The 25233-nt window shown below is 35.7% G+C and overlaps 1 protein-coding gene and 1 long non-coding RNA gene across 2 annotated transcripts; both read right to left on the minus strand.

Moving 5' to 3' along the window:
- Positions 1-5880: 5880 nt before the first annotated feature.
- On the minus strand, positions 5881-9901 carry LOC117335853. The gene is made up of 5 exons (XR_004534503.1): positions 9748-9901; positions 8795-9426; positions 7888-7976; positions 6972-7050; positions 5881-6252 (listed from the first exon to the last, which is right to left on the minus strand). It is a non-coding gene; the product is annotated as an uncharacterized LOC117335853 (long non-coding RNA).
- A 9074-nt stretch (positions 9902-18975) lies between these two features.
- On the minus strand, positions 18976-24606 carry LOC117335854 (brevican core protein-like). The gene is made up of 5 exons (XM_033896099.1): positions 24431-24606; positions 23135-23310; positions 22117-22208; positions 21229-21316; positions 18976-20211 (listed from the first exon to the last, which is right to left on the minus strand). The coding sequence occupies exons 1-5, from the start codon at positions 24562-24564 to the stop codon at positions 20003-20005; spliced, it is 699 nt and encodes a 232-aa protein (XP_033751990.1). The 5' UTR covers positions 24565-24606; the 3' UTR covers positions 18976-20002.
- Between the last annotated feature and the right edge of the window lie 627 nt (positions 24607-25233).

A 25233-nucleotide genomic window follows, 5' to 3' on the forward strand; every position in this document is an offset into this window, starting at 1 on the left:
AGTCCGGGTAGGTGTTCCCACAGTCAGGGTAGGTGTTCCAACAGACAGGGTAGGTGTTCCAACAGTCTTGGTAGGTGTTCCCACAGTCACAGCAGTTATTCCCACAGTCAGGGTAGGTGTTTCCACAGTAAGGGTAGGTGGTCTCACAGTCAGGGTAGGTGTTTACACAGTCAGGATAGGTGTTGACACAGTCAGGGTAGGTGTTCCTACAGTCAGGGTAGGTGTTCCCACAGTCAGGGTAGGTGTTCCCACAGTCAGGGTAGGTGTTCCCACAGTCAGGGAAGGTGTTCCCACAGTCAGGGTAGGTGTTCCCACAGTCAGGGTAGGTGTTCCCAAAGTCCGGGTAGGTGTTCCCACAGTCAGGGAAGGTGTTCCCACAGTCAGGGTAGGTGTTCCCATAGTCATGGTAGGTGTTTCCCACAGTTAGGGTAGGTGTTTACAAATTTTAGGTAGGTGTTTCCACACGCTGAGTAGATATTTTTTGGAAATTCCGAGTATGTATTTCCTCCCAGTTTAGGTAATTGTTTTTACAGTCTGCCTATATCCGACTACAGTCCCTAGTTACCATTTACGTTTTGAGAATATGACTTAACCTGGCTTTGACCTTGACATATATCGCGGCTGTCTTCTTTGAAGCAGGAACACCGGTCCTTATTCATCTTTCACTGATGCAATGGTCACTAAGTAAATACATATTTGTCTTCGTACATGTGCCTTGCTCTCGTTTGATACTCTGTGAGATCGAATTACGGGTTTGTTATTATGTAGACCCTCTATTATCAATTGCATATTGAAATCTCGACATTGTGCCCCTTATTTATATTGCATAACACCTTAAAATAACCTCAATGCCGGTAAGCAAAACTTTTGATATCGTCAATAATAACTCGATATAACGCCTCTTGGTAGTTAGTGTGATCTTGCTGCAATACCTCTATGAATGCATCAACACACTTTCAGCCACCATGTTATATTTCGGTAGATCAGATGTTCAGATTTTCCATTGAAGTTAATTTGAACTGAAATATTGGACTACTGTTGTAAAAGACGAAATTAAACGTAGTATATCCATCTCTCTATGAGCATTTATGTATCGCACATGAGGTGTCATTTTAAAATGTTGATCTAGCCATGTGAGTGTTTGTATATCACAGAGGAAATGGCGTTTTTAAAGTCGAGATTAAACCCTAAACTATAACAAGTTCTCATTACCAGGTGTCTAGATCATGTCTGCTAATTTTTGATAGTATCAATCAATATTTCTAGAATTAACTTTGGGTTTAACCTGAACTCCGGTGACTAGGTAGTTCTATAATATCAGAGATGCAACTGCGCCGACAGCATATTCATTGTTTGTTACGGATAAGCCTCAAATTGCACTGATGTTATAGAAAATATCTTATCAACACAAATCATAACCAAAAACAATTAAAGTGCCATCATAATGATCGCTTTCTTTATCTAAAGTTATAATCACACAACCCTCACCTCACCACCCCTAGAATGATCTGTCATGATAACCTTTGATTGACATGTTTGTAAAAAAATAATAATAATGCATGGAAAATTAAAAATGATGCAGAAGAGTCTTATTGATAAAGGGTAAAACAATAACTTATAATGATGCACAAGATTATTTATATTTACCACTACAGGCGTAAGGGTAATGGGCTCGAATTCCTTAGGGCTTTATTTTATCCTGTGTTGGAATAGTATTTATGTGTATTTGCTTAATTGTTGGTAATTATTGTATCAGCTTTTATTAGTTTGTTTGCTTTTCTTATTCTCTTACAGATACAAATTGCAACACACCATCTAACCTGGTTCTTAGCATAGCACGACAAACGCAGTTGTATCGGTTCTTCCAGAATTTATTTACATTGAAACATATAAATATAAGCGTACTGACCGTCGACCGGTGGTTTTTCTCCGGGTACTCCGGCTTTCCTCCACCTCCAAAACCTGGCACGTCCTTAAATGTTAATAGGACGTTAAACAAAAAACAAACCAAACAAACCAGTGTGGTGACACAATAATCTAAGATCTGGATAAGAATATGCAATTTCAATTTCTTGCAAGTGCAGCGTAAACTTACGACTAATTTTTCATTTTATTTTCGAAAAGATCTTAGATTTGTTTAACTTCAAATTTCCATTATTTATAGTAATCACCAAACACATCTCATGCTTTCTGTAAACTTCCGAGTGATTCTGCTAGTACGACAGTATCGTCGGCGTATAACAAAATAAATAGTTTTAGATACATTCCTAATGAGGTTTTGACAAAGGTTATCAATATCTTGTAGACACTTCACCTCGTTATTACTAAGAAACTCCTCTAATTTATTCAAATAAATTGAAAATAATAATGGCAATAAATGTTCCCCTTGTTTTAAACCGATATTACACGAGAAAAACTGAGTTCGTTCATTACCATTTTTTACACAAGACTAAGTGTCATTATAAAAGTTATAAATGACATTTAATATTTTACCTTTAATATTACTTTTCAATATCTTTTTCCAAAGTCCAACTCTCCACACAGTATCAATGGCTTTTTTAAAGTCAATGAATGAACAATATAATTTCCTATTATATGATAAATATATTGACACTAGTGTTTGCTTTACAAAAATATTATCTGTGGTTGCATAGCCTTTCTTAAATCCGGCCTGATTCCCACTAATGAGATTGATTTGATCAGACAACTAATTCAATTTAATATTTAATATAGATGTAAATAATTTCCCAAACATGATACAAAAGTTATTGCCTTTTAATTATCGAGATCAGTGATATCACCTTTGTTTCTTTTTATATTGGTTTAATTAGTCCCATAGTCCAAGACTGTGGTATCGGCATCTAAAGCGTGGTTAATAACGTGTTAAGAGCCCGTTATGTTAGCCTTTCGGCCTTTCAGTGGACGATAAAAGATAGGCTATTGTGTAGCTGATGTAGTATGGAGGGACTTTTGAGTTCACTCGATTGTTTTAGCCATTAATACAAATTACGTGTTGCGAGACATTTTCTTAAAATAACAGTTAGAGTTATGTCTCTTATCTCGACGATGTTAGAATTCTTAAGAAGTAAACAAAAGCCCTATAGTGTTATTTAATGTTTACTTACTTTTCTCGATTTTTTAGCCATTCGTTCAAATGACGTGTTGCAATACATTTTCTTTGAATAGCAGTTAGAGTTATGTCTCTTATCTCGACGATGTTAGAATTCTTATCCGACTTGTCTGTAATATTGAGGAAGAAGTAAACAAAAGCCCTATGGTGTTATTTGTAGATTCAATGTTTACTTTTCTGGAAAAAGTGCCCAGATGGAGATGAAACAGCGACAGATCGTGAGGAATACATGGATGGACAATACCGCATCTGTTTCAGTGAAATAGAGTCCAGATGACAAAGCGACAGATCGCTAAGAATACGTGGATGGACAGCAACACATCTGTTTCGGTGAATAAATTCAAATAAATTCTTCATTCGCATGCTCGGACATGCACGTTATTTCCAAATATGTTACATCCAGTGTTGGCAATTTTTTTTCAACTGAAGTCTACGTAGAACTAGCCTACGTCGTAACTTTGAAATCAGACACTAAGCAACTGTGGAATTTTGGACAATGTTTCAATATGCGCAACCGCGTCAAGGCAGTAATTGGCAAACCATTTGTTCTTATAGTTTGACAGCTGTCCCCATCATCAAAACCAGACAGGCAGACGACAGCCCTACGTTTTAATACCGTATTTTAGCCATATCACAACAAAAATGTCACCAAATACTTGAACAATACTACTAAACACTTCCTCAATCCACCTCACAACACCATCACATAAATAATTTTGTCGACAAATCGTCTCAGTTGGCTTACTAAAGACGAGATGGCTTAAAAGAATTGACCGTAATGTTGACTAGGTACCTGTTGATTAAAATTTGGTACAATGTAGCCTGGGTTCTATTAATATTTGTTATTAATTCTATAATCAGGTTTGGTTTGTTTTTCTTTAACGTCCTATTAACAGCCAGGGTCATTTCAAGACGTGCCAGGTTTTGGAGGTGGAGGAAAGCTGGAGTACCCGGAGAAAAACCACCGGCCTACGGTCAGTACCTGGCAACTGCCCCACGTAGGTTTCGAACTCGCAACCCAGAGGTGGAGGGCTAGTGTTAAAGTGTAGGGACACCTTAACCACTCGGCCACCGGTCCAATCAGGACCTGACCTAATGATCAACAGGTTATAAGGGTCGGATGGCGGGGATACACAAATGTTATTGTTTTGCATTTAACGTTGATACAAGGCATGGTATTAAAAAGCATTTGGATTCTTTGAAATGGTGAATTGATTAAAACAATCATTCTCTTTGGTATTATTTAATTTTGTTTTTGTATTGTGACAATTAAATGTATTTAAAGAGCTTAGTTCTACGGGCTACTCAGACCTGGGTATGTAACTAGTTATCTCTAGCTCTCCAGGCAAACATCCTACCACTTAGCTAAAGGGAAACTCCTGCTAGTCTGGGCTGGTTGGGGGCCTTATACTCTTAAGCTTTACAAAAAATTAACCATTAAAGTATAACCATCTTTAGACAGGCATCTACATTTAGGAAACAAAAGTGTTCTTATTACGCCTATATATATAATAACGTACATGCCTTTGTGTCAATTTACATAAAGATAAATGTCGCAAGGCACTTAGTATATATACGTTAATTGTGCTGAGCTCTATCATTATTATATCGAAACAATAGTCGGCTGTTGTGTATATATTTATATATATATGTAATTGTTTGTACTGTCTAGCAAACATATTATAGATGGGATTAAATAAAAGAGATATGTATTGGAAATTATATTATTTTCTAGGCTAAATGCACATATTTACATTGCACATAAAATGTAAATGTTGTATACTCTTTACATTACTAGCACATTAGCATATTTAGATATTGGTGAAATTGTCAATTAATTATCATTGTCCATCAACCTTGAGCCGATCGAAGGTGATTGGAGTGAGTGTAATGAATTACTTATTTTTAGCTACCTATATTGTATCATGTATCAAAATGAACTACTCTTTAATGTTATTGGTCATTTTTATGTGTATTGAAATTCCAATCTTGGCCAGTATTGGATGGAGACATTAAAGATCACAAGATTATTGGAGTGAACTTTCAATTATAAGATGTTAGTATCTTGACAATGTTTATAAGGTATATATTATCAACTCATTGATTACTAGTATATATTTTTAACGTGAATTTAATGTGAACATCATGTGAAATTCACGTGAAATTGTTCATGTGAATTTCATGTGAATGTGAGTTTCATGTAAAAATTCACGTGAAATTCATGCGAAATTCACGGGAAATTCATGCGAAATTTTCCATGTGAAATTTCACGTGAAGGAATTTTGCCTCTGTGTCAGATACAACTACAAATCACATACAGAGAACAATCAGTGATGTATGAGTCGTTGGGTATTTAAATGTATCTAGGATTATTAGCTTTAGGAATGAACCTCACACTATCACAAAGTCTTTGCTCTGACTGAATGATGCCAGGATCTTCGCTCTGACTGAATGATGCCAGGATCTTCGCTCTGACTGAATGATGCCAGGATCTTCGCTCTGACTGAATGATGCCAGGATCTTCGCTCTGACTGAATGATGCCAGGATCTTCGCTCTGACTGAATGATGCCAGGATCTTCGCTCTGGAATGCCTGGCTCTAAGAGGTATGTCTCTTAGATTGTAATGCACCGATGTTACAATTATAATCATACTTAGATACTGCATGAGGGTTTCCGGACGTGTCTGTAATTTTAAGCAAAAATAACAACAAATATCACTAATGTTGTACTTTTACACTTTAATGTTTCTGAAAAATGATACATGTACATAGGTAAAATGTCTTCATGTCAATTCAGGTCAAATTCTTGACATGAAAAGAGAAGATTAGTCAATTCATGTCAAGAAATCGACTTGATTTTGACCTGAAAATGACCTGAAATTGACCTAAATTTGAAATAAATGTGATGATTTATAATTGGCAGACATAATTGTATCTGTGATTACAGTCGTAATCACGCCACTTCCTCCTACCAACGTTGACATAAACACATAGATTACGTTCATTATAATAAGGGTGATTTCCATCCCATCTCCTGTCATTCCAATAGACAGTTTCACCGTTAGTAATCCATTGGAAACTGCCGATATTTGTCTTTCTGGCTCCTATCCAAAAATGATTTTCTAAAAAAAAAAAATTTTTTTTAAAAAAATACAATAATTTTACATATTTAACACATTTTCCCTAGGTACTGTTGTTATAGAGAACAATGGGAACTGATAGCAAAGGCTCATTATACGTCCTAATAACAGTAAAAGTGAAATACGTATTAGAAAAACGTTGACCGTTAATACTTTCTACTACAAATACACGTTAGTGACATAATAATGCTTATTGATGTATGTTAGTATACAATTTACCGTTAATACTTTCGACGACACATACACGTTAGTGACATTATAATGCTTATTGATGTTTGTTAGTATACAATTTACTGTTAATACTTTCTACTACAAATACACGTTAGTGACATAATAATGCTTATTAATGTTTGATATCATATCCTTTACACGTCTACACGGACTGTGTGGAATCGCAATAATTACAACGATTCAACAACACGCAAACATGATTTGGTACGGGAGAGAAATCGGCATCTGATAAGTTATTTGTCAAAATTACCAAAGAAAATCTAAAATTTAAAATTATAGTGCATTAAACATTAAGAGGAATAATGTTTTCCCACTAAAGAGAAAATTCGCTAATCGCACGATGCACGATTAAATTTCCGGGTATAAGTTATTTTTTGTAAGCTCTTGTAGACCTAAAGAATTACCCGATTCCATCAAGTATCCTATGCTAAGTCCATATTGGATATCACGTGTTAATTATGATTACTTACCAATAACTTCCGTTAGAAAGTCAATGAGTCTCTGGCTTGGGTCCGTCACGAGGTTCGCTCCAGCTAGTTGACACTTAGCCTATTGTTTGGAGATAAGCATTACTTAAACCATCAAATTAAAATTTGGAACATATACTGGCACACTACAGAATGTAAGATCACATCAATGTTTATTTCCATCATTCAGTTCACATTGGAGATGATTCACATCACTAATGTAACCCTTAGATCATATTAGTGTTGATTCCGATCACTTTAGTAACAGCCAGATCATATTTGAATCATCACTAATGTAACCCTTAGATCATATTAGTGTTGATTCCGATCACTTTAGAAACAACCAGGTCATATTTGAATCATCACTAATGTAACACTCAGATCATATTAGTGTTGATTCACATCACTTTAGCAACACTCATGTAACATTACTTATTTTTCTCATCATCAGTTTGAGTGTTCGTCAATTTATTATTGCAGCTTTTTTCAAATATATTAATATATTTAGAAAAAAATCGCTATTAAATCAAAACAATAAATAAATGGCAAGCATTAGAAAACATTGCTATAAAAATAAATATTGAATGGCGAAGAGTTGTTTCAACGACAAAAAAACAGTTCTATCCATTCAGCAATGTTTAGTTCGTGTAAATACAAGGTTAAAGCACGCTATTCACTGGGTATAATTAACGAGATTAAATGGTTTAAAAATATGTCTGTATGCAAGTATTTTATACTAATCTAGTGGAGAGAAATATTTTGTTTGAATTTAATGTGTTCTTCTCCTGTCAGCAATGTACATCTGCGAGGCATGTAAGGACTGTGTCCACCAGATATTTGATATGCCTGTATCTTACAAAATTTAATTGTTTAAACAATAGGTTTTAACTAATATACAGGTATTAAATATGGTGGTTACCTGAGTTTTACTCCAAGACAAATACTGTCGTCCGATGAAGTAGCATCGACCATCAAACATCTGAACATCAAGGTTCGATTGGATATTTTCTGACATAAAAAAATGGATATTATCAAACCTGTGAAATGAACTTACTTTAATCATCTGGATGCTTCATTGATAAATTATTCGTAATTTAATTCAAGATTATTTCTAGGCTTGAATAGTGCCAATTGGTCGCTCTAGCTTGATGTTAAATCTTTTAATTCGCCAAATATTCCATTCTTGAGCTTTAAACGTTTGCAGGGAAGTATTAGCTACAACGTGTACCTAGCAGTACAATGTGAAGTTATAAATCTGTATATCAATCAACAGTCGGAAAACTAACGGATGATTAGGAATAAATGATACACATCGCTCGTTCCAAAAAAAAACAAAAAAAACAGAACAAAACAACTCCCCCCCCCCCCCCCCACCCCAAAAAAAACAACAACAAACAAACAAACAAACAAAGAAAAATAAACAACAATTGTGTAAACGACGGTGGGGGTGGACAACAATGTAATGTTAGGGAATGAATTATTCCTATTTAGTGTAATGTCAGAAGGGAAATGACTCCTATTTAATGTAATGTCAGGATGGAAATGATTCCTATTTAATGTAATGTAAGGGGAGAAATGATTCCTATTAAAGTTAATGGTCAGGAGGAAAACTTATTCCAATGTAATGTAATGTCAGGAGAGATTTTTTTCCCTTTTTCAAGCACTATGTTTCTCCCTAAAGACATTAAAGGATTCCCATTCTTTATTACATTGAAGTTATCATATGAGCCTTAATGACATTTCTAAATATTACAATGTATGATGAGCCATCTCAATTTCATATTGATTATACAAAAAAACTAAAAATAAATAATCAATATATTCACCGAAGGAAGCTATGCACTCCAACCTCCTTGTGACATTTTGTTGAAGTATATTCTCAATCCCCTGAATACGGTTTGCCAGGTTCTGGATTTCCAGCGAAGGGATGTCGGGTTTGCGTCAGTTTCTAATGATTTCTCCATCGACACGATACGTTCAGCCAGGTTCTGGATTTCTGACGAAAGGATGTCCGACGTGGTTTCAATGTAATGTGATCTCTCCATCGCCACGATACGTTCGGTGAGGTTCTGGATTTCTGACGAAAGGATGACGGATGAAGTATCAATGTAATGTGATCTCTCCATCGCCACGATACGTTCGGTGAGGTTCTGGATTTCCGACGTAAGGATGACGGATGAAGTTTCAATGTCGTGTGATTTCTCAATCACCACGATACGTTTAGCTAGTTCCTGGATTTCCGACGAAAGGATGCCGGATGTGTTGTCACTGCCATGGGATTTCTCTATCATCTCGATACGGCTGGACATGTTCTGGATTTCAGACGAAAGGTTGTCGGAGATTTCGTCATTTTTGTGGGATTTCTCCATCGCAACAATGCGTTCGGCCAGGCTCTGGAGGCTCACTGATGGGGGGGTCAGTGGGCAATTCCAACTTACAGTAAGGTATTAACAAATACCTAAACAGACGTGAAAATTATTAAAAGATACTGCTACACATTATCGAATATATTTCGAAATCCAAATCACGAGAGAGAGAGAGAGAGAGAGAGAGACAGAGAGAGAGACAGAGAGAGACAGAGACAGAGACACAGAGACAGAGACACAGAGAGAAAGAGAGAAAGAGACAGAGACACAGAGAGAAAGAGAGAAAGAGAGACAGAAAGAGACACAGAGAGAGAGACACAGAGAGAGACAGAGAGACAGAAAGAGACAGAGAGAGAGACAGAGAGAGAGAGAGAGAGACGGAGAGAGGGGTTTGATTTGAAGTAAACAGTTACCTGATGTTCGCAAGTATACTCTGTTCAATGCGGACTTCATCAGCCGTTGCTTGGCGACCAGATGCTATCAATTGTCCCATCGATATGGTGTGAAATGAGCAGACAAGTACCCAAGCGAGAAATTGATTGAACATTTTGACGAGACACATGTAGTCGTTCCTTGAGGTGAAGCTAAATGTCCTGTTTTTGAAATGACAATTTATATACCTATCAGAGTGACGCGAACACTCTTTAGATTAGTGTATCAGGAACAAAGGAATCATTATTAAGTGTTTGCACACCTCGTATCTTATAAAACATTTGTCCACACTTTTCAGAAAGCCGACTCGATACGGAAAGACTTCTTATACTTAGGGTTCTTAAGTTATGTATCATCATATTGTTATTCATATATGTATAAATCTTTGCTTTTATCATGTATGTATCAAGTGTGTACTTTGGAATAAATTCCTGTAGTAAAACTTCTTTTAATACACACATGCACTAGGAATGTCAAGTATGCTAAAATATCAATCATGATAGTTTGCATACTCCATTGAATATTTAATTTGGACAGTGGGCCTAAGGCCTCTTACAGAATCAATTTTCCTTAGTTTAATTTAAACAATATTTTATTAATAGTCAGCTGCTGACAAATAAAACCACAATATAAATCACAAATACATATGGGATTGGAAACCAAGCCAAAAGCTTATACTAATTCCTTCCTAAAAGGATTGAATCATGCGGTGACTCCTAAGGCTGAATTTCCTGGATTACCATAAATTTGTCATCTTATTAAAAACGGGAAAGGATTTCTTGGTTTAAATGAGTAAATTTTAAAGTCTTGATATTTTGTGACAAATAACACGAAATCCTTCGTTCAACCCTTAGCTGTATCTTACTTAGCAGAACCAGATACAACATTGATCAAATTTAAAACACGATAATTTGTGTTATTGATATATTCTATTGATGAATTCATTATATATTTGAAGACTCTTCGTCCACAGAACCAATAGTAAAGAAACGTATATATGCAAGTATGCTACCGTTAGTATGGAGTTTCTGTTTCTGTTCTAAGGGAACGTGTGTGCAAGGGTGTGTGTGTGTGTTTGAGAGAGAGCATATATATATAACAATTTTCTAAAACTCCCTGCTTGTACTATTGTCCATCACTTACTATAATCAGTGGTAGTTTACCTATCATCAGTAGTAGTTTACCTATCATCAGTGGTAGTTTACCTATCATCAGTGGTAGTTTACCTATCGTCAGTCGTAGTTTACCTATCATCAGTGGTAGTTAACCTAGCATCAGTGGTAGCTTACCTATCATCAGTGGTAGTTAACCTATCATCAGTAGTAGTTTACCTATCATCAGTTGTAGTTTACCTTTCATCAGTGGTAGTTTACCTATCATCAGTGGTAGTTTACCTATCATCAGTAGTAGTTTACCTATCATCAGTGGTAGTTTATCTAACCTTAGTGGTAGTTTATCTAACCTTAGTGGTAGTTTATCTAACCTTAGTGGTAGTTAACCTATCATCAGTGGTAGTTTACCTATCATCAGTAGTAGTTTACCTATCATCAGTGGTAGTTTATCTTTCATCAGTGGTAGTTTATCTAACCTTAGCGGTAATTTATCTAACCTTAGTGGTAGTTAACCTATCATCTGTGGTAGTTAACCTATCATCAGTGATAGTTTATCTTTCATCAGTGGGAGTTAACCTAACCTTAGTGGTAGTTTACCCATCATCAGCGGTAGTTTACCTATCATCAGTGGTAGTTTATCTATCATTAGCGTCAATTTTTCATCAGTGGTAGTTTACCTATCATCAGTGGTAGATTACCTATCATCAGTGGTAGTTTACCTATCATCGGTGGTAGTTAATTTATCATTACTGGTAGTTTACCTATCATCAGTGGTAGTTTACCTAACCTCAGCAGTAGTTTACCTAACCTTAATGGTTGTTTACCTATCATCAGTGGTAGTTTACCTATCATCAGTGGTAGTTTATCTATCATCAGTTGTAGTTTACCTTTCATCAGTGGTAGTTTATCTATCATCAGTGGTTGTTTACCTATCATCAGTGGTAGTTTACCTATCATCAGTGGTAGATTACCTATCATCAGTGGTAGTTAACCTATCGTCATTGGTAGTTTACCTAACCTTAGTGGTAGTTTACCTAACCTTAGTGGTAGGTTACCTATCATCAGTGGTAGTTTACTCATCATCTCGGGTAGTTTACCTACCATTAGTGGTAGTTTACCTAACCTTAGTGGTAGTTTACCTATCATTAGTTGTAATTAACATATCGTCAGTGTTAGTTGACCTATCATCAGTGGTAGTGTACCTATCATCAGTGGGAGTTAACCTAACCTTAGTGGTAGTTTACCCATCATCAGCGGTAGTTTACCTATCATCAGTGGTAGTTTATCTATCATTAGCGTCAATTTTTCATCGGTGGTAGTTTACCTATCATCAGTGGTAGATTACCTATCATCAGTGGTAGTTTACATATCATCAGTGGTAGTGTACCTATCATCAGTGGGAGTTTACCTATCATCAGTGACAGTTTATCTATCATCAGTGGTAGTTTTCCCATCATCAGTGGTAGTTTACCTATCATCAGTAGTAGTTTACCTATCATTAGTTGTAGTTTACCTTTCATCAGTGGTAGTTTATCTATCATCAGTGGTTGTTTACCTATAATCAGTGGTAGTTAACCTATCCTCAGTGGTAGTTTACCTAACCTAAGTGGTAGTTTACCTATCATCAGTGGTAGTTTACTTATCATTAGTTTTAGTTTACCTATCGCCATTGGTAGTTTACCTAACCTTTGTGGTAGTTTACCTAACCTTAGTGGTAGGTTACCTATCATCAGTGGTAGTTTACTCATCATCTCGGGTAGTTTACCTAACCTTAGTGGTAGTTTACCTAACCTTAGTGGTAGTTTACCTATCATTAGTTGTAATTAACATATCGTCAGTGTTAGTTGACCTATCATTAGCGTCAATTTTTCATCGGTGGTAGTTTACCTATCATCAGTGGTAGTTTACCTAACCTCAGCAGTAGTTTACCTAACCTTAATGGTTGTTTACCTATCATCAGTGGTAGTTTATCTATCATCAGTTGTAGTTTACCTTTCATCAGTGGTAGTTTATCTATCATCAGTGGTTGTTTACCTATCATCAGTGGTAGTTTACCTATCATCAGTGGTAGATTACCTATCATCAGTGGTAGTTAACCTATCGTCATTGGTAGTTTACCTAACCTTAGTGGTAGTTTACCTAACCTTAGTGGTAGGTTACCTATCATCAGTGGTAGTTTACTCATCATCTCGGGTAGTTTACCTACCATTAGTGGTAGTTTACCTAACCTTAGTGGTAGTTTACCTATCATTAGTTGTAATTAACATATCGTCAGTGTTAGTTGACCTATCATCAGTGGTAGTGTACCTATCATCAGTGGGAGTTAACCTAACCTTAGTGGTAGTTTACCCATCATCAGCGGTAGTTTACCTATCATCAGTGGTAGTTTATCTATCATTAGCGTCAATTTTTCATCGGTGGTAGTTTACCTATCATCAGTGGTAGATTACCTATCATCAGTGGTAGTTTACATATCATCAGTGGTAGTGTACCTATCATCAGTGGGAGTTTACCTATCATCAGTGACAGTTTATCTATCATCAGTGGTAGTTTTCCCATCATCAGTGGTAGTTTACCTATCATCAGTAGTAGTTTACCTATCATTAGTTGTAGTTTACCTTTCATCAGTGGTAGTTTATCTATCATCAGTGGTTGTTTACCTATAATCAGTGGTAGTTAACCTATCATCAGTGGTAGTTTACCTAACCTAAGTGGTAGTTTACCTATCATCAGTGGTAGTTTACTTATCATTAGTTTTAGTTTACCTATCGCCATTGGTAGTTTACCTAACCTTTGTGGTAGTTTACCTAACCTTAGTGGTAGGTTACCTATCATCAGTGGTAGTTTACTCATCATCTCGGGTAGTTTACCTAACCTTAGTGGTAGTTTACCTAACCTTAGTGGTAGTTTACCTATCATTAGTTGTAATTAACATATCGTCAGTGTTAGTTGACCTATCATTAGCGTCAATTTTTCATCGGTGGTAGTTTACCTATCATCAGTGGTAGATTACCTATCATCAGTGGTAGTTTACCTATCATCAGTGGTAGTTTACCTATCATCAGTGGGAGTTTACCTATCATCAGTGACAGTTTATCTATCATCAGTGGTAGTTTTCCCATCATCAGTGGTAGTTTACCTATCATCAGTAGTAGTTTACCTATCATTAGTTGTAGTTTACCTTTCATCAGTGGTAGTTTATCTATCATCAGTGGTTGTTTACCTATAATCAGTGGTAGTTAACCTATCATCAGTGGTAGTTTACCTATCATAAGTGGTAGTTAACCTATCATCAGTGGTAGTTTACCTAACCTAAGTGGTAGTTTACCTATCATCAGTGGTAGTTTACTTATCATTAGTTTTAGTTTACCTATCGCCATTGGTAGTTTACCTAACCTTAGTGGTAGTTTACCTAACCTTAGTGGTAGGTTACCTATCATCAGTGGTAGTTTACTCATCATCTCGGGTAGTTTACCTAACCTTAGTGGTAGTTAACCTAACCTTAGTGGTAGTTTACCTATCATTAGTTGTAATTAACATATCGTCAGTGTTAGTTGACCTATCATCCGTGTTAGTTTACCTGTCATCAGTGGAAGTTTATCTATCATCAGTGATAGTTTATCTATCATCAGTGGTAGTTTACCTATCATCAGTGGTAGTTTACCTAACCTTAATGGTAGTTTACACATCATTAGTTGTAGTTTACCTGTCATCAGTGGAAGTTTATCTATCATCTGTGGTTGTTTACCTATCATCAGTGATAGTTAACCTATCATCAGTGATAGTTAACCTATTCACCAGTGGTAGTTTACCTATCATCAGTGGTAGTTTACCTATCATCAGTGTTAGTTTACCTAACCTTAATGGTAGTTTACACATCATTAGTTGTAGTTTACCTATCATCTGTTGTTGTTTACCTATCATCAGTGATAGTTTACCTATCATCAGTGATAGTTAACCTATCATCAGTGATAGTTAACCTATTCACCAGTGGTAGTTTACCTATCATCAGTGGTAGTTTACCTTTCATCAGTGGAAGTTTACCTATCCGTAGTAGTTAACCTATCATCAGTGGTAGATTACCTATCATCAGTGATAGTTTACCTATTATCGGTGGTAGTTTACCTTTCATCAGTGTAAGTTTACCTATCCGTAGTAGTTAACCTATCATCAGTGGTAGATTACCTATCATCAGTGACAGTTTACCTATTATCGGTGGTAGTTTACATATCATCAGTGGTAGTTTACCTATCATCAGTGGTAGTTAACCTATCATCAGTGGTAGATAACCTATCATCAGTGATAGTTTACCTATCATCAGTAGTAGTTTACCTATCATCAATAGTAGTTTACCTATCATCAGTGGTAGGTTACATATCATCAGTGGTAGGTTACATATCATCAGTGGAAGTTTATCTATCATCAGTGGTAGATTGCCTATCATAAGTGGTAGTTTACCTATCATCAGTGGTAGTTTACCTACCATTAGTGGTAGTTTACATATCATCAGTGGTAGTTTACCTATTATCTGTGGTAGTTTACCTAACTTTAGTGGTAGTTTACCTAACCTGAGTGGTAGTTTACCTAACTTTAGCGGTAATTTTTCTATAATCAGTGATAGTTTGCCTATTATAATTGGTAGTGTACCTATTATCAGTGGTAGTTTACCTATCATCAGTGACAGTTTATCTATCATCAGTGGTAGTTTACCTATCATCAGTGGTAGTTCACCTATCATCAGTGGTAGATTACCTTTCATCAGTGGTAGTTTATCTATCATCAGTGGTAGTTTATCTATCATCAGTGGTAGTTTACCTATCATCAGTGGTAGTTTACCTATCATCAGTGATAGTTTACCTATCATCAATGGTAGTTTACCTATCATCGGTGGTAGTTTACATATCATTAGTGGTAGTTTACCTATCATCAATGGTAGTTTACCTATCATCAGTGGTAGTTTACATATCACCAGTGGTAGTTTACCTATCATCAGTAGTAGTTTACCTATCATCAGTGATAGTTTACCTATCATCAGTGGAAGTTTACCTATCATAAGTGGTAGTTTACCTATCATAAGTGGTAGTTTACCTATCATCAGTGGCAGTTTACCTAAAATTAGTGGTAGTTTACCTATCATCAGTAATAATTAACCTATCATCAATGGTAGTTTACCTATCATCAGTGGTAGTTTACCTATCATCAGTGGTAGTTTACCTATCATCAGTGATAGTTTACCTGTTATCAGTGGTAGTTTACCTATCATCAGTGGTAGTTTACCTATCATCAGTGGTAGTTTACATATCACCAGTGATAGTTTACCTACCATTAATGGTAGTTTATCTATCATCAGTGATAGTTTATCTATCATCAGTGATCGTTTATCTATCATCAGTGGTAGTTTACCTATTATCAGTGGTAGTTTACCTAACCTTAGTGGTAGTTTACCTATCATCAGTAGTAGTTTACCTAACCTTAGTAGTAGTTTACCTAACCTTAGTGGTAGTTTACCTATCATTAGTGGTAGTTTACCTATCATCAGTGGTAGTTTACCTATCATCAGTAGTAGTTTACCTGTTATCAGTGGAGGTTTATCTATCATCAGTGCTAATATATCTTTCATCAGTGGTAGTTTACCTAACTTTAGTGGTATTTTACCTAACATTAGTGATAGTGATTGGACGGTTACCATTCCCGTTAGAAGTGAAGTTCTTGTCAGTTGTAAACCCGTAGACCAATATTAACAAAGCCAAACCTTGATTTATCGAACCAACGGTACGTTTTATCGATCATAGCCATGTTTTTTTCTATCCAAGAATGTTATGAAGCCTACGCATTTGGTTTATTGTTGCGTCCCATTCTGTTGCTCATTAGTGTGTATTTACATTCTGAGTGTTGATTCTTTATATGAACATACCAAGTGAAAACAACAAACATTTGACCATGAAAACATCATGAAAATATCGTTTCACGTGCCGATTCTCCACACATTACATCAGAAAAATATTATATACGCTTGAAAAATAGTCCCCGTTTCATTTCCGTAAATTATGTTTTCTTTGTCCTCTATTTACATAAAATAAATCTAATTTAACAAAAAATATTTTATTCTATGTTATTTCATGTCTTTTTGTTTTGAATATCAAGAAAAACAAAAAAAAAATAAATAAATAAACGACTGGAAACTGCGGAACGGAAGGACAATGTAAACGATTGTGCATTGGTGTGATCACCGGCTGTTCCATTAATTTAACATCTTTTCGTTTATAGGTATTAAAAGTTAAACATTTTAAAATGGATCTGTTCTTTATGTTTTTATTCTAAATCACCCTAATGTAAATATATGAATTAAATGGATTGATTTCATTTCATAATGGTGGCTATGAATAACAGTACATGTAGTTATCTACATATCTTCCGAGGTGCGCTAACGCGCACCACGGAATATGTAGATAGCGACTGCTGTTCACAGCCGCCATGAAAATGAAAAAAAAAATCCATTCAATCAGTATATATGCATGCAAAATATGCATTGTTGCAACTTATACATTCCGATGACGTCACATTGTTTACAGATCCCGCGTTATGTCTGCACTGCCTGACACGAAGGTGTTTTTCGTTAGTTTTCTTATATTTCAATTGACCTTGTATGGTAAAATAGCCTCAATCAATATGAGATGTGAATGTAGTTTTACGGAAAAAGCGGCATGTTGCGTATAAGACTTCAATTTTTTGACTTTGTCCGTTACTTCGTGATGGTAGCTTGGATCGGCTGTCATGGCAATGACGAGGACGGTGGTTTTACCACAGTGTTGATCTACAAACTTGCATGTACAACCGAAAACTTCCTACTATACCTTATGTCTTTGGAAATCATCTGTAAAAAATTAATTGAATTAATAACGATTCATTGTTTGTTCGTTTCTGTATGCCGATTCCGATATTAAAACGCTGAAGAGTTCCAATATTGAAGCATGAACATTAATTAACACTTGCTCTATAAATCGTCCTAGAGCACCCGACTACCCCAAAATCAATACTTATAAAACAGCGTGAAGGTATTTGTAAGAGAACAACGAAAAGTGCTTCACATTCTTACGAAAATGACAAACATCATCAAAATTATTTAAAAAGTAGTCAATTAATCGGCACTTTGTCAATTAATATCAGTTCATAAGGATAATTCAAGACGCTTTTGCATTGACTATCGCGAATTGAATGATATCACAGTAAAAGACAAAGGATCTGAAAAGTGGTTACCGGCAGGTGAATGTTGCTGAGAAGAACCGACCGCCCGTCTTTGTAACTGGTTATGGTGCGTTTTGGTAATTTAAGGCCATTTCCTTCGGTCTCTGCAACGCCCCTGCCACATTTGAGCGTCTGATGGGGCGGATAACAGACTTAAAGTGGAAGCTTTGTCTGGTGTACTTGGATGATGTGGTAGTACAATGTATTTGCATATACATTTGGACAAGAATAAGGTCATCTCACGCAAGTCTTGGATCATGTGCGGTCCGCAGGCTCGACGTATGTCCTAACAAGTGTCATCTTTTTCGGCTCAAAGTTCACTTCTCGGGTTTCCCGATTTCTGGTCAGGGGATTGGAACAGATCCGGGAAAGGTTTCCGCGGTTAGGTGTTAGGGCTATTATAAAGAGGAGCTCTTATTATCGGCGCTTCCTTAAAAACATCTTGACCATTGCTCGGCCTCTCTAAAAGCTGATGGAATCCGGCCATGATTATGAGTGGAATGACACATGTGAATCTGCTTTCCAAGAGCTCAGACATGATAGTTGCTATAGCAATTTTGGCATATCCACAGAGGAACACTGATGTGGGGCGATCTATATTTAGCCGTCACATATGGATAACCGGCTCGTGTACCTGTTCCAGTGTTAGTGTTTGTGTGGGAGACGAGAGAGCTGTCAATCAATGTTGTCGTGGTGTCTTCTATTCTTTAACGTAATGGTTCTGTAATATGCGTATTAGTGTGAAACCATGTCTTCACGAAATTTTCTTTGTAAATCATCTGCATTTGTTCGGGCAGACTGAGCTTGTTTTTTTCTACATTATCCAATAAGATAAACAAAACCAAAACCAACTGTATTTCACAGCGACATAGGCAATGACTGATGATTTTATTAAAAAACATCATAATTAACAAAAACAATGGCACAAAAATACACATTTCACACGCATACTACAAACTCCTAACCTAGCCTATTTTTATCTATGATACTGAATACACATTGTTTTAAAAGGCACCCAAACTTTGAGACTTTTTTCCGATATAAAGCTATTGTCCCCAAGATGATAAAATCTTATGTGTTTACAACGACATTTGGGACAATAAAGTTGCTTTGTTGACGTAAAAGAGGTGAGCGCAAGGTACTGGTTAGGAGTATCACTTTAACCCGCATGACCTGTGCACGTGGAAAACCTCACCTGGTCCCTACTAAGGTGAGTGCAACCCACAACGGCCATAGACCCTGCACGGATGTCCTGTATAATCCTGTGAGCTTTAGGGCCACAGTGCTCAAAGGTTAGTTTATTTTACTAAGAAAAATATATAAATAAAGTACCCATGTCACCACGCAATTTGTAATAACGACGCAATTTGGAATAAAAATTTCAAAGTCTTTTTTACCGGATAAATTGTCATCAGATGGAAAGATAATCTTCACTTGGTTTCGACCTAAATAACTTTGAATTTTTTATGACAAATTTCGTTGATGTGCACATGCAACACGACGCAAATTGTAATAAATTTTCAAATGTCATTATAAGTAATAAATAAATATTTTTACAATATAATTAGGTCGAAACATGTACCAAGTGAAGATTATCTTTCCATCTGAAAGACAATATATCCGTTAAAAATAACTTTGAAATTTTTATTACAAATTGCGTGGTGACAGTACCAATACTATAACTCATGTGACATATTTGAAACCCTACAATTATCAAATAGTTATTGTACATCACAGATGTTCTGTTAGTTATAAGCATTAACATGCACACAGGGGCTCAAACTTTTAATTCTATTCTGCATTTTATGTATAAAAAATGTGCATCTGTGCAAGGTCTATGCTGTGAACGAATTTATGACATAAATCTGTTTTTTCTAATCTATGATTCGCAGACAAAATGATGTATTTCACTACAGGGGCCATCATACCATTTCTTCGTATCCTGATAAACATAAATACATGTATCATTGATAGTAGGACGAGGGAGAGCTGGTGCCCATCTGGCATCATTATCATCGATAACTTTCCCGTTAGTGATCCACTTGAAAGTACCTTCCGTCTTATTGCCGTATAGCCAAATCTTATTACCTAAAAAAGACAATAATTACACACATTTAACTACGTCTCTCCTGAGAGTCTTGTCCAGATCAAATGCTGAAATCAGATTTCATACTTTTTCAACATAATTAAGAATAAGTCTTTGCCTTGATGACAAGCTATCTAAATTGGATCCTTCAATACAACGTCAATATCCACTGTTAATGTTAAATCTGAAAACATGTATATACAATTTTGTCTTGCCACTCAGTTGATATTTTAACTTTGGGATACTTGTAGTGTTGTAATCATAGGTACTACTAATAGGGTTAATTAAAGTCCGTTTCAGAACAAAAATGACTAAAATTCTTGTGTGTCATCATGTCCCCTTGCGTATTAGGATACATTACACGTACATGGTGACAAAACTGATTTGGAGTAAACTACCGCTATCATTATATTTTTGTCTTTTATCATTATCTATTATAGATTATCATGTTCTATTATCATTATCTATTATTTATTATAATGATCTATTATACAAATGTGTGTCTATGCAAATGTCCAGTATATTTGACCTCGTTCAATAGAACAGCGTCGATTTTCAGTACCCCGTATCGAATATGCTAGATTATTATACAATTTGTTTGATCTCCCTAACTTTAAGCATCAGCTATATTTTGAACTCTTGCACGGCTTAATGACTATTGCACGGCTTAATGACTATTGCACGGCTAAATGACTATTGTACGGTTACGTACGAACTATTGGACACCTGTTATGTTTCGAAATTAGACCTACCATGGAGGATGTGGTTCAAATAGCATTTCTGTTATCTACTTTTAATATAGTGTAAAATAAGAAAATGTATAATGATAAAATATATTATCTATTCAATTGTATGTCATTAACAGTCATTGATATATTTACAGATATTCTAAATGTATTCTACAAAACATTTTGATGGATAGTGATGTTCCTCTCCAGAGTAGTGACCTACAACATACCCTTAATCCCCAAGGAGACATCGCTACATATTGGATATCAGTCTCCTTAATAACCACTTACCATTTGATTGAAAGGTCTCGAATAAAACGTCCATGAGTTCTGTGCTTGGGTCCGTCAAGAGGTTCGCCCCAGCTAATTGACACTGAAACTTTTGTTTGAATTATAAACATTTAGTTGTTAAAACATCGGTATAAAATTATGAAAACTTAATAAACCAGTAACAGACAAAAGAAAGAGACATGCACTGTTTATTTTTATATTTCTCACATGCACATGTTTAGATTGTAGATGAATTTAGATTGTTTAAACTGATCTTCCACCAGCATATGGTGATAGCACGAATGCTGAAATATGAGAATATTTGTGTTATCTTGTTATAATTTCATTCAAATGAGTTACCTCCCCTTATATTGTTATCATTTGTGTATATGTTTATAAAATTTCATATCACATATCATAAGTATCATATAATGAATATTGACTTGTTAAACTTGTTCGACCTATGGAGAGAATTTATATAGGCTTTAGCCTGTTATTCAATCCAACTGACTTTTCCATCTGTCAATAAAATTTGTTGAAATGAAATGAATATTCCACGCATCCCATTAAAGGTACACTAACTTAAAAAAAACAATTCTAATTTAGAAAACTGTTACTTAATTTAGAAAAGTCTTATGATGTTTTGCCATAGATATATAGGTCCACATAAAATTTGTAACGTGCATACTGATAATTCCTCGTCTGTTTGATTTTCCGGCATATTTTTTTTTTTTTTTTTTTATATATATAAAATGTTTTTGGGAAAAGACATTGAATGTTACATATTTAAGAAATATGCTAGGCCTGGACGTGCCATCCATTTGATATATATTTAAATCATCAAAATTATTAGTTAAAAAATGTCTCTGAAGGTACATGCATTTTACATGCATCAAATATAATGGTTACCTGAGCGTTTTCCCAAGACAAATAATATTGAAGCCCGACGTAGTAGCACCGTTTCTCAAACATATTAATTGTTGGGTTCAGTTCAATTTTTTCTGAATTAAAAAAAAACAACTTTTTATCAACCTGAGGAATAAAGCGTTGAGCATCTTAATGTCATACATTGTTATTGGCGTACTATATCTAACACAATTTATAGGCATCACCTGTATTCGTCTATAAGTTACCTGTATTCGTCTATAAGTTACCTGTATTCGTCTATAAGTAACCTGTATTCGTCTATAAGTTACCTGTATTCGTCTTTAAGTTACCTGTATTCGTCTATAAGTTACCTGTATTCGTCTATAAGTTACCTGCATTCGTCAAATCAGTTACATGTAGTCGTCCAATACGTTACCCGTAGCCATCCAATAAGTTACCTTTAGTCGTCCAATAAGTTACCTGTATTCGTCCAATAAGTTACCTATATTCATCCATAAGTTACCTGTATTCGTCCAATAAGTTACCTATATCCGTCCATAAGTTACCTGTATTCGTCCAATAAGTTACATGTACCTGTATTCGTCCATAAGTTACTTGTATTTGTCCATAATTTACCTGTATTCGTCCAATAAGTTACCTGTAGTCGCCCAATAAGTTACCTGTAGCTGTTCAATAAGTTACCTGTAGTCGGCCAATAAGTTACCTGTAGTCGGCTAATAAGTTACCGGTAGTCGTTCAATAAGTTACCTGTTGTCGTCCAATAAGTTACCTGTAGTCGTTCAATAAGTTACCTGTAGTCGTCCAATAAGTTACCTTTAGTCGCCAATAAGGTTTCTGTATCTGTCCAATAAGTACACAAAGCAATTGCACGTTTTGTAATTAAAAACAAAAAGTAAAGCAATCTTGAAGTATACCCAGTATTTATATTCCCATTTCCCTCGTAATTAACGCGGATAGAGACATGTTTTAATTTATGTTTTTTTTTTTTGTTTTTTTTTTTTTATTATTATTATTTTAATTGGATAATAAATATAATCACCGAAGGACGAGAGACACTCAAACCGCTTCATGATGCTTGGAGGAAGTGATTTCTCCAAGACCTCAATACGTCTGGTCAAGTTTTGGATTGTCGACGTGAGGGCGTCAGAATTGCTGTCAGTTTTGTGTAATTTCTTAGTAGGAGTTTCGCACGAACTGAGCTGCATGACAGTTGCTCTAATCACGCAAAATATTAAAAGTAAGGTATTATACAGTAATGAAGATGGATATTTTGAATTGATAACAAAAAAAAATGGAAATCCAAACAGACAATGGACGTCCATCATTCCTGTCTAAAACCCCGACAACAAATGTTTCATATTCCAAAATCTTTTTAAAATGAATGTTCTTGAAAAGAAAATACGAGGGCTGATTGATAAGTTGTGAGCCTCATATTTAAGGATTTGAATTTTGCCGGACATATTATATTACTTTTTCAACATAATCCCCTTCAGTATCTATACACTTTTGCCAGCGGTGTTTAAGGGCCTCAATGCCACTTTTATATAACTCCTTTTCTTGGCTGTTCAGAAAGTCATCGACTATGTTAGGGTGCCTGAAATAGCAGTTTTGAGGTTTGGAAATAGAGGAAAGTTTAATGGAGCGAGATAAGGTGAGTAAGGCGGGTGCTCAATCACTTTAAAACCACAATCGTGAATGGCAGCCATGGCAATGACAGACCCTATCACCCTAACCCTAACCGATTTTGTCCATTTTTAAAAAGCCGCTTGTCTTGTTTACTATACAGTACTACCTCGTCGATATAAACAAACCAAATGACACCAGGTCTCGGGTGCACCGAGTGTTTAAGGTGTCCCAACACTTTATCACTAGCCCTCCACCACTGGGTTGCGAGTTCGAAACCTACGTGGGGCAGTTGCCAGGTACTGACCGTAGGCCGGTGGTTTTTCTCCGGGTACTCCGGCTTTCTTCCACCTCCAAAACCAGGCACGTCCTTAAATGACCCTGGCTGTTAATAGGACGTTAAACAAGAACAAACCAAAAAACAAACCAAATGGGTGCACGGTCCTATATAGTCAGAGAATAGTAGGACTTAAAAAGAACATCCTTGAGTACCTCCATCAATACGTTGCTCACGACTTATCAATCAGCCCTCGTACAACACAAGTTTTCGATTTCACAAAATACCATTCAAACCCCTATAATTTTTGTGGAGAATAACGATTCTGCATTGAACTTGTGAGCTCTTTGCTTTTATACAAAATCACACCTGTATTAATGGCAAACCAAAATGCTTTAGAATTTTTTTTACATGTTAATTTAAACTAATCATTACCTGATATTCGCAAGTATCCTCTGTTCCATCCGGGTTTCTTCAACCGTCGCTTGGCGACCAGATGGCAGAGGTTGTCCTTTAGATATTGTGTAAAATGAAAAGAAAAGAACTATGAGGAAAGTTGGATTAAACATTTTGACAATAAATCTGTGTTCGTATATAGAGAGGAAAGCTAAATGAACTGTCCTATAAGGAAAATTCATAATTTATATAACAAATAAATGTGTGGCTCAAACAGGATTTTAATGATTGGATACGAAAAAATAAATGTCCACACCCTTCGTAAACCCGACACTATCTTATAAAACATATGCTGTCACCATCCTCGCGCTTTCCCGTGATAAGCTCTATATGCTTAAGTCTTGAGATGCATTTTCCCTGTATTATCAAAAGTGTACTTTTTATGTATCAAGTGTGTGTACTTGAGTTAACATTTCTAATATGTAGCCACACGGACACAAACAGAGGAAGGGGTTCATCTGGAAAAAAACAACAACATTTTCGTTAATCGGCTAGTTGGACAAGGTGTACTGACTTGGACGCAAACTTCACTCTTTTCATTTGCGATGTCATATACTTTGACCAGAATCGAGTTCTTGTTTGGTGGGTTTGCAATTTTAACAAATTACTGTTTTTAAACGTTTTCATTTGAATAAAATTTGCTGGACATTATGGACAGTCAACACCTGCTAGCTGGCTGACATCGTTTAAGCACGTGTAAACCATGTCTGATATATAAAAGCTTTTCCACTACCAGGGTACAAAGCATGTCCATTACACAAGTCTATTGTTGCTCAGTTTGT

The sequence above is a fragment of the Pecten maximus genome, chromosome 10 (assembly GCF_902652985.1).
Source record: "Pecten maximus chromosome 10, xPecMax1.1, whole genome shotgun sequence".
NCBI classification, from domain to species: domain Eukaryota; kingdom Metazoa; phylum Mollusca; class Bivalvia; order Pectinida; family Pectinidae; genus Pecten; species Pecten maximus.